The sequence below is a fragment of the Ciconia boyciana genome, chromosome 6, assembly GCF_034638445.1.
Source record: "Ciconia boyciana chromosome 6, ASM3463844v1, whole genome shotgun sequence".
Lineage (NCBI taxonomy): Eukaryota > Metazoa > Chordata > Aves > Ciconiiformes > Ciconiidae > Ciconia > Ciconia boyciana.
The window spans coordinates 31361198-31373844 of NC_132939.1; the positions used below are offsets into that span (position 1 = coordinate 31361198).

The following is a 12647-nucleotide window of genomic DNA, read 5'->3' on the forward strand; positions in this document are numbered from 1 at the left end:
TAGCAGGTTGCTGAAGGACAACTGTTTTGGTTTTGATCTTTTTTACTTCTCATACCTCAGTGTACACTGTAATTATTGTATCTGTCACATCCTTGTATTCATCACAGTATACAGGCACTTTCCTGCCTGCTGTAGGGCCCATGCCAAAGAAAGAAGAGCTTTTGAGGAACTCTGAGGCTTTTGCTATGGGACTCTGGGATCCTGGCCAATGTTTCGGTCTCCCAATCCATCATGCTCTCTTTTCCTTTCTGTTCTTTTATTTATCTTGATAAACCAAACAAAAATCTTCTAGAACATCCCTTCACCTCTCTACCCTAATTCCAGAGAAAAAACCATTATCAGGATAAGCAGCCAAAAGCTATGAAAAAAACCTGTCCCCTTCTCAGTCCCATAAGAGCCAAGTTACCAGGAGCATGCACAACCACCTAAGCAAAGCTGCCAGCCAGCACCCTCCACCATCATTTTCACTGGCAAGGATCAAAAGCAAAGCACCACCCACTGCTACCACCAGTGCTAAAGAGGAAAGCCCCACACCCCCACAGACTTCAGTGGGCAACTGGGTGGAGAGCAGGAGAGCAGCCGCCTTCCTGTGCTTTCTGTAACCTCCTTCTGCTTGTTACCTCTTCATCTGAGAGCTCTGTGCTCCACTGTGACTCCAGGCTTGCGGCAGATAGACGTAAGAAGTCCTTTATACACAGAACAAAGGATTTAAAGAACTTAAAGTAAGTAGCTACAGGCTACCAGCTATTCAGAAATGCTCCCAGGTTTCCAAGTGCCCTCTCGCCCACAACAGCACTCTCACGGGCCTCCACTGCACCCACCGGATACACAGCGAGACACACAGTTAAGGCTCTGGTTACAGCTCTGGGTGCCCACATAAGAGCCAAGTGAAGCCAACTGCAAGGCTATGTCAGCAAGGGACAAGGTGGAAATGGGTAAAGGGGTTTGAAAATGCTGGAGAACAAAAAGATTCCAGGATTCAGCCCTTTCTAAGAGCAAGGACACTGGGAATGCAGAAATTACATAAAATGACACCAGCTCTGACCTACTCCTCTGTTTTTGCCAGCTCCAGTTGAAGAGAACACAAACCAAAGGATCTGTTTCCTATCTCCTACATGGGCTAGAAGACTATCTTCCACAATCACACGCTGGAAAGCAAATTTAATTGGTCTATAAAATGAACATAGGACATAACAAGCCTTGTGCACACAGAAATGCTCATCACAGTGTTATCACCATACTATGTCTTGGACTTTCTCCAACAAGTGAAATATTTCCTTGGAAAGCACCATGCTGGCGGGAAGGAGTACTGAGAGAGTCATTCTTTTTCCTGGCTCCAAAAGCACCCAAGGAAGAAGTCAGAGTCCAGAAGAGGAAAGGAAATCTTACCGTTTTGTCTGGGGACAAGTCTGATGGCCACATGTCCGGTTATTGTCCGGTTGTGGTTTATTCCTGCACATATAGTCCGGATAAATTTCATTGTCTATGGTACAAAACACCAAGCGGGATTGGAAACCTAAAGGAGAAGCAAGAGAGTATCTTGGTCAATGCAAGCCACCCAGGACTAGGTTTGAAATGCACTGGTGTTGGCAAGACAAGTTTCTAAAGTCATGCAGAATCCACACCTGCCCCAGCCAAGCTGGAAGAGTCAGGTGCAGTTCTTGGTCTGTCACTATATGTACAAATAGTGTAAGTAGGAGTCCACTGGAAGGGCAAGAGAGACAGAATAGTTCTGTGTAGCTGAGGGGCATTTTCCTGTTATTTGAGTGGACTGTGACTCACAAGGGAAGCACCATATCCATATATTGCTCATCAAGGAACCCTACACGGTGCGTGCAGTATACAGCAGCAGAGCTGGGGGCCTCCTGTTAGACCCAGAAGGTCAGTCTTGTGAAGACTGGACACTGGAGAAAAAACTTGCAACTCTTCGTGCTTCCTACAGGATAAGAGTGCTCAAAGACAACATCAGCTTCAACAACCACAATATGGCAAAAGCTATTGAAATGGCCATCAGCACAGAAGACCAGAAGAGGCTGATAGAAACTCTACATACTTTCAGCTGGAGGGGTTTTTTTGTTCGATAGGGGTTTTTTGTTTTGTTTTGAGCTTAAAAAATGTAACTTTGCTCATGGAAGAATTTGTAAACTGAACATGACATGACACCCCAGGAGATCTGACAGTCCCCCTGCAGAGAGGGAATCTTCCAGGCTATGGTAGAGGGGAATGATGAGACTCGGTTATGTAGGGCAGGTCAGCTTGGAGAGGACCTCTCACGTGGTTGAAAAGGCCTGAGAAGGACATAAAGAACTGAAGAGAATAACATAAAACAAAGGCTACCTATGAAGAGCCTCAACAGATCCTAGTAACAAGTCTGAGAACTAGGACATGGAAAATAAGACAGGACAAGGCATGGGGGACAGTCCTGTTGTGACTCCATGTGTGACCCTCCCTTGACAAAACCTTAGGTGCCTGCTGTAGATACCTGTGCTGTCTTCCAGCAGGAGACTGCTGGGAAGCAGCTGCAGCGAGCAGCACACAGTCACCCTGTCTTCAGGGTGTGGATATAAAGCCCACGCCAGCCCAGAGACCAAGTCCTGTCCCCTTACCTCCTCCACACTCGGAGCTGCACTCGCTCCAGGAACCATAGCTCCAGCTGTAACCTGAGGCCTGTCCTTGCACGGGCAGGTAGTACTCATACTGTACCCCTGGGTTTGGCTCCTGGCTGATGAGCTGCGAAAGCATGGGATAAAATCAGGGAAATAACAGCAGCAGCCCTTTTCCCCTTCGCAGCATTTCCCCACCATGTCTTAGGGTTCAAGCTGACCTGCCTCCCTCCCGTTCAAGGAGCATTTATTCTCTACACTGCATTTTCTCCTTGCCTTCTCTGCTACTCTAGAGAGCGTTATTTTTCAGAGAAGGGTGCATTCATCCCTCTCAGAGTCAGAAGATCCAGCTGCTCCTGTAACAGTAAGTACCCTTGCCTGGCCTGCGGCACACTGTAACAAGCAGTGCCCTAGAGCCTGTCCTTGCCCCAACCCCATTTGGTGCTGACTCGACTTTCCCTTAAAGTCAGAGCTCAAGGGAATAGGGAATAGCAGGAAGCCGACATCAAGCCTTGCCCTGCTGCCTTCTGGGCAACAGAACCAGAGCTCACTGGGGGCCCCGTCACTTCTCCAGTGGTCCCCACCAATGCGTTCCCACTGCACAAAGCGAGGGCTGCTACACAAAGTGAGAGAGCGGGAGCATCAGCGGGGAGCAGGCACAGCCGCTTACCTCAATGATGAGGGGTTCTGTGGTGGGGCCCCGGGCATGGAGCAGCTCTGGGGCCAGATCACCCTCCGAGCCACGGTCATAGTGCATAACCGTGCTAGCTACATGCAGCGCTCGGCTGAAGTCAATTGTCCAGTGCCCGTTCAGGTAGTAATCCCCTCGCACGTTCTTGACAGCTGGACAAACCCACGTGCCAGAGAAGAAAAGGCAGTGAATTAACACACCTATAACCTGACACCTGTCTCCAGATACCACAAGACAGGGCCTGTTCTAGACTTTCAGGGTATTGGCAATCCGCAGAGCTCTTGGCTCCGCCATTTGAACCCCAGCTCCTTTACATCAGTATTGTAACCCTTTAAGTGTGGTGACAATCTAATATGGCAGCATCTACCAACACAGCATGAATTCTCACATCAAAAGAGGACCATAAGAACTCACAGGGATGCTCCTGTTTCCACTCAACACTGCGTCACAGGTGTGGCAAAAAAATGAGACCATCATCCTCCAACAGTGCTGTCCCCCCTGTAATGCCCTCTCTGCCAGAAGCTGCTCCACTTTCAGACAGTGGTTCTTGCCAGCTTTGCTGCAGACCAAGCACTTTTTTGCTGCACAGCCAAATGCCTCTGGTATATTCCAGCCCTGTCTCTGCATTCCCCACTGTTAGTCACTGAGGCACAGCCTATGTCCTGCTTGCCATTAAGATGTGGGATTCACACCCCACTGCCTCCACGCCACTATCCTGCTCATCAGACATTCTATTCAGAAGACAAAAGACTTTGGTGCTGCATCCTCTTTTCTACAAAGGAAAACCACCAGACTGATTTGTCCAAAGCACTGGGCAATGGAAGAGTCAGTAAGCAGAAGAGTATTTGCTTTCTCCACTGGAATTTCCTCAGCCTTGCCCAGAAAGCTAGGGGAGGACATTTCCCCCTTCTTTTTGCCCTCTGCAGCATGACCAGAGTTTGAGGTTGTACAGACAAATACCCAAAAGATATGTATTGGGAAAAGAAGCCCATCCCAAACTTTTGGGTGACAGGAGGAGTTAGGGTTTACATCCACCAAACAAACAGCAGAACTCATAGCCAAATTTTGCTATATCAACTAGACTCCATGTAAGTTCCAGTCAGGAAGTGTGAACAGGGTTTGAGTCTTTTTATTCCCCACCCAACAGAAACGTCACCACAGGAGAGAAAATGAGGTAAACCTGAAGGCCAGAGTTGAGCATCACTAACACTTCAAGGATACTCAATATTCAGATCTGATTTTCAGAGAGTTTTTCCCCCTGCCATATCAAGCCCTCAAGGTAAACACCCCAAAGCCCAGTATACCTGAAACCCAAATTTTAACGCAATGGCTGGAATCCAAATGGACTGAAACACAGGTTCTGACATCAGTCTTACCCAGAAAGTTCCTGCTGGGCATAACCTCCTTAATTAGGATGCTTGTGGCTCCCACAGGGATGATGAAGATTTGATTGTACCCTGAAAGAAAAGGAAGGGCATTATTCAATATCTGTCTGTGGATGCCACACAGTCCCTCTTCTGTGCCAAAGATGCTCCTGGTTTTATTGGTGCCTGAACAACTGGATGAGCTTTTTGATGGCAGCTTGAAGCATTTCAGCCATCACTTTACCTGCATTCTGAATAGCTTCACCCAAAACTATCCACAGGTCAGTCCATGTGTAAAAAGTTCCAACTGCACCTCAGAAAAGTAGGCGTGGGGGTCAGTGCAATGTCCATTTTTTAGATTTTAAAATCTGTGGAATTTCAGCAAGTATCATATTGGAGCTCAACACAGAGAAATTTGACCACAAGTACAGTTATCTTGAAATGACTCAAAATTGGCCAAACGCAGAAGATGCAGTCCCATTTCTAGCCTTGCACCAATCCTGGTGGGGCTGTCAAGACACTGGACAGGGGGACAGTCTTATGAAGGAGGTATATAACTATATTCATATAGCACATTTACAGCACCTGCTGGAGATTGAGCAAGGAAAGACCAGCAGGATGGCAAGTACATCCGTCTGTACTGAGACTAAGGAAGTGATTCCCAGGATAAGGCCATCAATACAATACCTTTTCTGATGCTAAAGCAGCTAAAGAGCCACATGCCATACAGACATTTCAAGTGAACATCCAAGCCTGCCTACAACAATCATGTGAGCAGGTGTCTCTACCAGCCCTTGCAGGAGCTTGAGTTTAGGTTTAACTCTCCCCTTCTCACCTGCCCAAACTACCTAGATAATTTGTACCTTTGGGGAGGTTGGGCACATCAAAAGTGCCCTTCACACCATAGCAGGTGCTGCCATCTCCTCCACACTGCAGGCACTTGTCCTCTTTCTTGGCAGATTCCAGCATGTTATCACAGCCAACGGCCTGTCAGAGCACAAGAGCATTGATATGAATAAACCGTAATAACAGAGGAAAGACAGAAAAAATGGCCAAATGCTGGACTGATCTAACGAGAAAGCCTGAATCTAGGGAGTCTGGGAAGTCAGGATAGGGCAGGGAAGGAGTTGTCAGAGAAAGGACAAGAGCTGGCATCTTCTATTTCACATTCAGAGACAGATAGATAAATGCTGTCCATGTGCTCCTCAGCACCTTGGAAATGGAATGATTCTCCTTTTCTGGTGCTATTATGAAAGGCCAAGTAGAACAAAGGGAAGCAACAGAAAGACTGACAGTCACAACGGTAAATGAAGGAAGCAACAAGATTACTAACCTGACAAGCTCCCTCTACACAGATGTCCCGCTTCCCAGGTTCACAGGTAGTCCCATCTACCACTGCTTCCTTGTGCCTGTAGTAGAAGTTTTCTCCCTTGGGAATACAGTTTAACTCACACTTATTAGGCGCTGGTAGGAGAGGAAAAACAAACATTATATAGTATGGCTAATAGCTTGATAATGCATCAGGAGCCTGGTTTTGGATCACAGAAGCAGAAACAGAGGGGTGGACTGATAATAAGTGGCAGATATTGAAGAAATTTCTGGGTCACAAACAGCTGGGGGCTGGAAAAATACCCTGGTAAAGCCTCACTGTACATGACGATTTCCTTGGGCACCTTGTCTGGCCAGTGGTAGAGGAGGGATGTTGGGTCAGGCGGAGATTTGGTTATTCCTTAGTAGGACTGTTCTTATGCTCCCTTGGAGTACAAGGCTTTCTAGAATGAGGACAAGTGCTGGTACAGAACAGAAGGGAGCTGTTATCTTAACAGCCAACAAATAAAACTTCAAATCCGTCTTGAAATCCCTCGTAATTTGTTAAACCACTGTGAATGATAACATATCAAAGCTCAGAGCAAGGACCTCTGGTTCCTACACTTGCCTTCTGAGCTGGTTCCTCAAGAAAGCATGGGCCAGTTGAAAGAGATGTCATATTTTCTGAAGCACTCATTAATTATATGCATTTGTTTCTCCTGTGCCCTGCTAATATTCTTTTGCCAATATTGAAAAACACAGCAGAGCTTCTGCTTCCCTAATATTTTAGGACCTAGCTGCAACCAGTTCCAGCTTTCTTGAGCAATGTTTCTGAAAGAATGGCTGTTACAAAAGACAACTATGTATTGCTGCAATGGGAGCTGTCTCTTGGCCCATGTATCCAGTGTCTTCCTAAGAGCAATGCTTTGCTGCTGGCAAAAAGATTTTTTTCCATGCCGCTCCCTGCCCCCCACATTCCAGCTAAGGAAGTACCCTACAAGGATACTACAGTCAAAAACATTACAGTCACTTGAAAACATACCGTTGATAGTTAGGGATCAAGTGTAGCCCTACATGTTTATCATTACCTCCATAATATGGAAGCCACTTGTATTTCTTTCCTTGGAATTCTACCCCATCGAACTCTGCACATTGCTCTGCCCGGAAATCCTGGGAGCCTTCTGGGCAGCTCTGTTTGGAGGAGAAAAGGTTTGTATTGGGCCATTATAAAAAGGAGGAAAATTAAGTGTACAGCAAAAAATTGGTTTTTATTTGCTATTGCTCCCATATAAAACCAGAGGCATAAATTCAATATGCTTTTGAAGGGGTACTGTTGATGAACCGCATTCACCAGTGATACCAGAAAGAGAAACTAATAATGACATATTGCTTCTGAACAAGAACGGTGTTTGTCTGGGGAAAAGGAGCAACAGGCAAGCAAAAACAAAAAACAGAGCACAAACAGAACACTGTACCTGAACATTGCATGACCGATAGCTTCGAGTTGGTCCAACACAACTGGAAGCACCTTCTGTCCTGAAAGACAGAAAAACAACATGAAGCTCTCTGAAGAATACACACACAAAAAGTCATCTCATGGCAGATTACAAATCACCTTCACATCAAGCGTATGACTCTCACACAGTTTCCTAAAATGCATTTCCTTTCCACAAAAGCAAGCTGGCATCTTCTAGTGCCATTTTCTGCTATGGTTTGCCTTCTGGCATGAACGAGACACACGCCATGAATGACTGCAATACAGCTCTTCAGAGTCATGTTTCAACTAAATAATGGAAGCAGACCTTTTAGTCCTTTGTTCACCAGCAAACAGTCGAGGTGTCCCTACCAGAACCAGAAGCATGTTATGAGCAGCAGGAGGGTAGTGGCCAATTCAGAATAGGTATGCACATCATCTATCATGCTGTTTACATGCACACTAGGCCCGTCAGTAGGAAGAGCTAAACATGCCCATGCAAAGTGTGCAACACCCTCATTCCAGTCAAATGACTCCAGCTGAGAATTATGGAGAGTAACAGTTATGGAGGAAATTGATCTGAAAAGCCAGCCAATGTCTAATATCTCAGCATTCCTGAAATGGAGAGACAGGCCCCCAGGGATTCTGGCAGGTGTCTACCATAACACACAGGTGTATACCATAACAGGCAGCCTTCAAAAGAGACCTTTCTTTGTTCTGGGTGGGAAGAAGCAGTGCTCCATAACTCTGGATTCTTCTATTAAAAAACCCCCTCTCATTTCTCTAAACATAAAGAGGCTGTTTTTTTCAGGATATTATTGAGAGTCTGGGTTTTTTTTTCCTTTTCTTTGTTTTTATCCACAACAGGATCTCTCAGGTCCATCATTCCCAACAGGTGCAGTCCCAGTCATCATCCTCACTGCATCTAACCCAGCTGCAAATGAGACGGCACAGCATTACCACTGCTTGAGTCAACTCCACTCTTCCGTTTCTTCTGGGGCAATTTACCTTCCTGGGAATCACAAGTCTGAGAAAATCTTGGCACAGTCACTGGCTCTCGGGAGAGAAACCTCCTGCTCTGGACTGTTCTCCCTCTCCCCCGGACCTGCCACGCTAGACCTGATGGAACAGCTGCTGCCATCCCAATCACCTGATTGCACAGCCTCAGATCTCACAGAGAACCACCGTGCTCTAGCAAAGGAGCCAAAGCACGAATGTGTTGAAGAGAGCACTTTTCAAAACAGCAGTGACGAGACTGAAGCTGAGGATCATCTCAAAGCAGACTCAGGTGACTTATTTCCCTGGAATCAAACACTAGGTTGTTTTTGTTCTGGATGTATATCGGAACATAAGTGCAGGAGCTCAGTAACAGAAAAACACATTCAAAGAAAGAAAAAGGAGGTTAGCCCTCACCTTTGGGAATAGCAGCGCCGTTGCCGAAAGCTGACTCCACCGCCACAGCTCCGACTGCACTTGCCCCATTCACCCCAGCTCCCCCAGACATCGATCTGCCGTTTCATCCGGCAGCCCTGCAAATAAAAAAACCCACAGTCATATCAAATGGACATGGCAACACAGGAAAAAAGCAATGAAAATGAAGCAGAGCTCCTATGTGTTCTCTTGCAAAAGAGACTGTCTTGCTGGGCTGTATTCCTAGTATGAAAAGTGGCAGAGAATACTACATCAATACTACTACTACAGCCTCTAATATCTAGGAGTATTTGCTTCCTGAAGCCATATAGCACATCCAGCTTTATAATCTCCCTTAAACTGTTACTGTTTGTCTAGTCACAGAATCTCAGCACTTTTGAATAACCATCTGAAAGAGGATAACATCTCCCTCTCAGCAAGGCAGCAAAGGCAAATCATTACTTCGGTGACTATCAGCACTGTCCCTCCACACCAGATCAACGGAGCCACTTAATCCCAAATCCTTGGCTGCAAGCCAGATACTTAAGAGAAATAAAGGAAGCAGTAAGGAACCCCCCAGAACACACTTTTTACTGCAACAAAATACCATACATGGACCTTTTTTGCCCCTACCCAACTGTGTCCTATGATGAGGTCAAGGTCTGGGCCATCATTAGCTACAGCCTTAATTAATTTTGTGTTTAGAAAGTCTGAATGGATACTGACATTAAGAGAAATAAGCATGATAATATAGGCAAGAAGTTACAAGTGCAATGGAACCAAACACAATACATTGTCTTAGAAGCACATTAAACAACATATTTTCAGGAAAAAAGGGCCTACTGCAGCTGATGGGATCCACATACAGCAGGACATGGGGGTTTAGCAGGAATAGCAGCAATATCCTGAGGAAAAAGAATAATTGCAAGATGCAACAGGCTTAATGCCACTTGGGAAAAGAAGGTAAATGCAGGGTTACACAAGGAGTGACTCTGTAAAAACAGGGTTTGCTGTGCAGCTGCACCTGTAGGGCAGTCTATATATATATTACACAACTGAGAAGGTAATGCATATGATTTGGGCACTTAGACATTTGGGGTAGTGAAGAGTGGGCAGGCAGAGAAACAAAAGGCAAAAAATTATTGACATGTAGTCTAACTCCCTTCCACACACACAGTATTCCACGAAATCTACATAATCCCTGGGTCTGGATCCCAATCCATTCTCTGGTTTCACACAGCCCCTTTTGACTTGAACACAGCACCCCACGTTCCCATCTTCTACGTTTCCCTGCTTGTGCTCTGTTTCCATTCCTTCCCGTTGTCACTCCTGCATCCTCGTGTAAGCTATTCCCTGCTGACCACCCAGCTAGTAAGTGCCATCGTAAGGGTTTTCTGCTACAGTGGAGGAACATCCTAGCAATGGAGAATTTCACCATAGCAGGGATATTAACCCTACTCAGCAAGCACTTTCCACCCGCCCAGGTCACTTTCCAAAGCCTACAGAGAAGGCACTCTTTAAGAGCATAATTTTCACTTCAGTTGACTGATAACTGCTTTTACATACACATCCAGGTCTCTGCTAGAAATAGGAGCTAGCGTAGTAAATTATCCAGTGAATCCAACTCAGGCAAGATGCAAGGGTTAATCCTCCCTTGTCATTTAAACAGTTTTTATAATTTTCTATGCGTACTCCCTGCCTGACTGTATGACCCTGAGTTACAGTCTTGCTTCTCTCTTTCACCCTCTTTTAAGGAATAATTCCCTGCTGCTGGCAGAGTAACAGTCAGAGATATTAGCCGATCATATTTATGCATTTACTACCAAATTACCCACGACTATCTAGCTGCAGAGTCACCTCAAGTTCTTCCTGCCTATTACCTATATTGCTCTAATGTGAAACGCTTTCTTCCTAGCCTGTGCTATTTGATTTCCTTCACACAAGTTTTGTGCAATTCTTTCTAATACCTCTGCAAGCAAAATCCTTCAGGACAAGTTTTCTGGTTCAGACTAACTCTGTTTGCCTCCACCCTGCTCACTCAATGGCACTACCCAGGTTACAGCCACTTCTACATACCTTCTCTTTGCCAAGTCAACATCTTCCTGACCCCTTGCCAAGCCCTTCTCCTATTCTTCCATTCCAGACATTGAGCTCAGTGTTTGTCTTCTGCATTCTCATCTGCCTTTCCGGGAGTAATCCCATCAATAGAGTTTTAGCTTTCAGCAAGGCATCTTATTTTCCCAAGTTTTTCTTTCAAACACCTAATTCCTCTCCCTGTAATCCCTCCTCCCTTACTCTCAAAAGAATGAAACATGCTACCACTCTGTTTCTCTGCAGTCTTATTCCTCTATATCAACTGACTGATTTAGGAGCAGTGTTAGCTCACCCTGGAAACAAGGGACCTTTCAGTCAGCATAAGGGAGAAAACATGTAGATAAAATCCAAAGGAAGAGCATTTGAAAGTCAGATTACTGGAAGACAATTAGGATAGAAAGCCCTTCCCTGACACACACACAAACCTGATAAATATTCCAATATCCCTCCTACAGAAGTAGTATTCTTTATTCCTTCTATAGAGAGCAAAATCTGCAGGGACTCTTTGTTGTAAGGTTTATGCATCCGCAGAGTGCAGGAACAATCATTTTCTCAGTATCACTCCATTTATGCATACACCAAAAGGAGCATCAGCCAGAAGAATCCTCCCAAAGCTGTCCAGTGTTAGAGAAACATTTTAATAGGGGCCAAACTCCAACATTCAGAAATCTGTGCACAGTCCTCATTACTTCAGTAACTGCATGCATGTGTATGCAGGCAAACATAAAGGTGCATATTTATAACAAATAAGAAATCTATTATTACATAATCTGATAACAAGATGTTTTTAGATGCTATCAGCTAGTTTCTGTTCCAAAAGCCTCTTTCTGCTTTCTTCAGACTCTGGAATGCTTTTATCTGCTGGCAGCCAGGACGACTAAATCCCAGTCCGTCCTGGATCCCAGAACTAAACATCTACAAAATTCATCGCTGTTACCAATTCACTCAGCTCCATTCCCCCCTTGCTTCAGCCTAGCGCGCATACAAGAACGCAGTTCCTTTATCTGCAATAGGAATATATTTTAATGTTTCAGGAAAAGCCAGAGAAAGCATACAGCCATCTTACTTGACTTCTAAAAACTCCAGAATGGACAGTCAATTAATGCCCAACTGCTCTGTCTGGTTTTATTGCCTGTTAAGACAACAGAAACGCATACCTTCTGGGGATATTGACGATGCACGTGACCCTGGCACCACATGCTCTCAGTGCTCACTGGTAAACAGGCTGCTGTGGTGTAAAAGTTTGGAAGGCCAGTGATTTCATTTTTATGAACTCTGCATTGCTTTCATCAGTTCCCAGATGGATGCATTGCTGATGTAGTTGCAGCGTCTGCTGTTATCAGGCCAACCGTATCTGATATAACCGGCAAGTAAAAAAGCTATGCCTCTGAGTCACTAGAGCTCCAGAATTTGCCTTTAAAGACAATTTCAGTATGTATCAGACACAAACAAAAGAATTCTGGAAAAGGGCCCTGGATAGCATAAAATATAGCATTTAATATTTATTTCAATCTATGAAACATGCACTGGAAGAGGAGTTATGAAAATGGGACTTGACTCAGAGAGAAAATGTTGGCAGTATGTAGGAACACTTTAAAAAAGGTCCTTGAAAGACTTCTTGGTCAGTCTGATGAGATGGATAGGAAACTATGCATAGGAAGAGGACTGTGCTTCCCAGACAGATGCATTGCAGGCATGCAGCG

The 12647-nt window shown here is 45.2% G+C and overlaps 1 protein-coding gene across 1 annotated transcript in view; it reads right to left on the reverse strand.

Moving 5' to 3' along the window:
* Positions 1–12647, reverse strand: part of PAPLN (papilin, proteoglycan like sulfated glycoprotein) — a 48676-nt gene that overhangs the window by 19796 nt on the left and 16233 nt on the right. Inside the window, exons 3-12 of the mRNA XM_072864708.1 lie at positions 8854–8969; positions 7442–7502; positions 7055–7157; positions 5992–6122; positions 5522–5645; positions 4671–4751; positions 3274–3446; positions 2607–2730; positions 1390–1516; positions 621–686 (exon numbers count right to left, since the gene is read on the reverse strand). Of these exons, the coding sequence (XP_072720809.1) occupies positions 621–686; positions 1390–1516; positions 2607–2730; positions 3274–3446; positions 4671–4751; positions 5522–5645; positions 5992–6122; positions 7055–7157; positions 7442–7502; positions 8854–8969 (1106 nt within the window). The remainder of the gene's footprint in view (positions 1–620; positions 687–1389; positions 1517–2606; positions 2731–3273; positions 3447–4670; positions 4752–5521; positions 5646–5991; positions 6123–7054; positions 7158–7441; positions 7503–8853; positions 8970–12647) is intronic.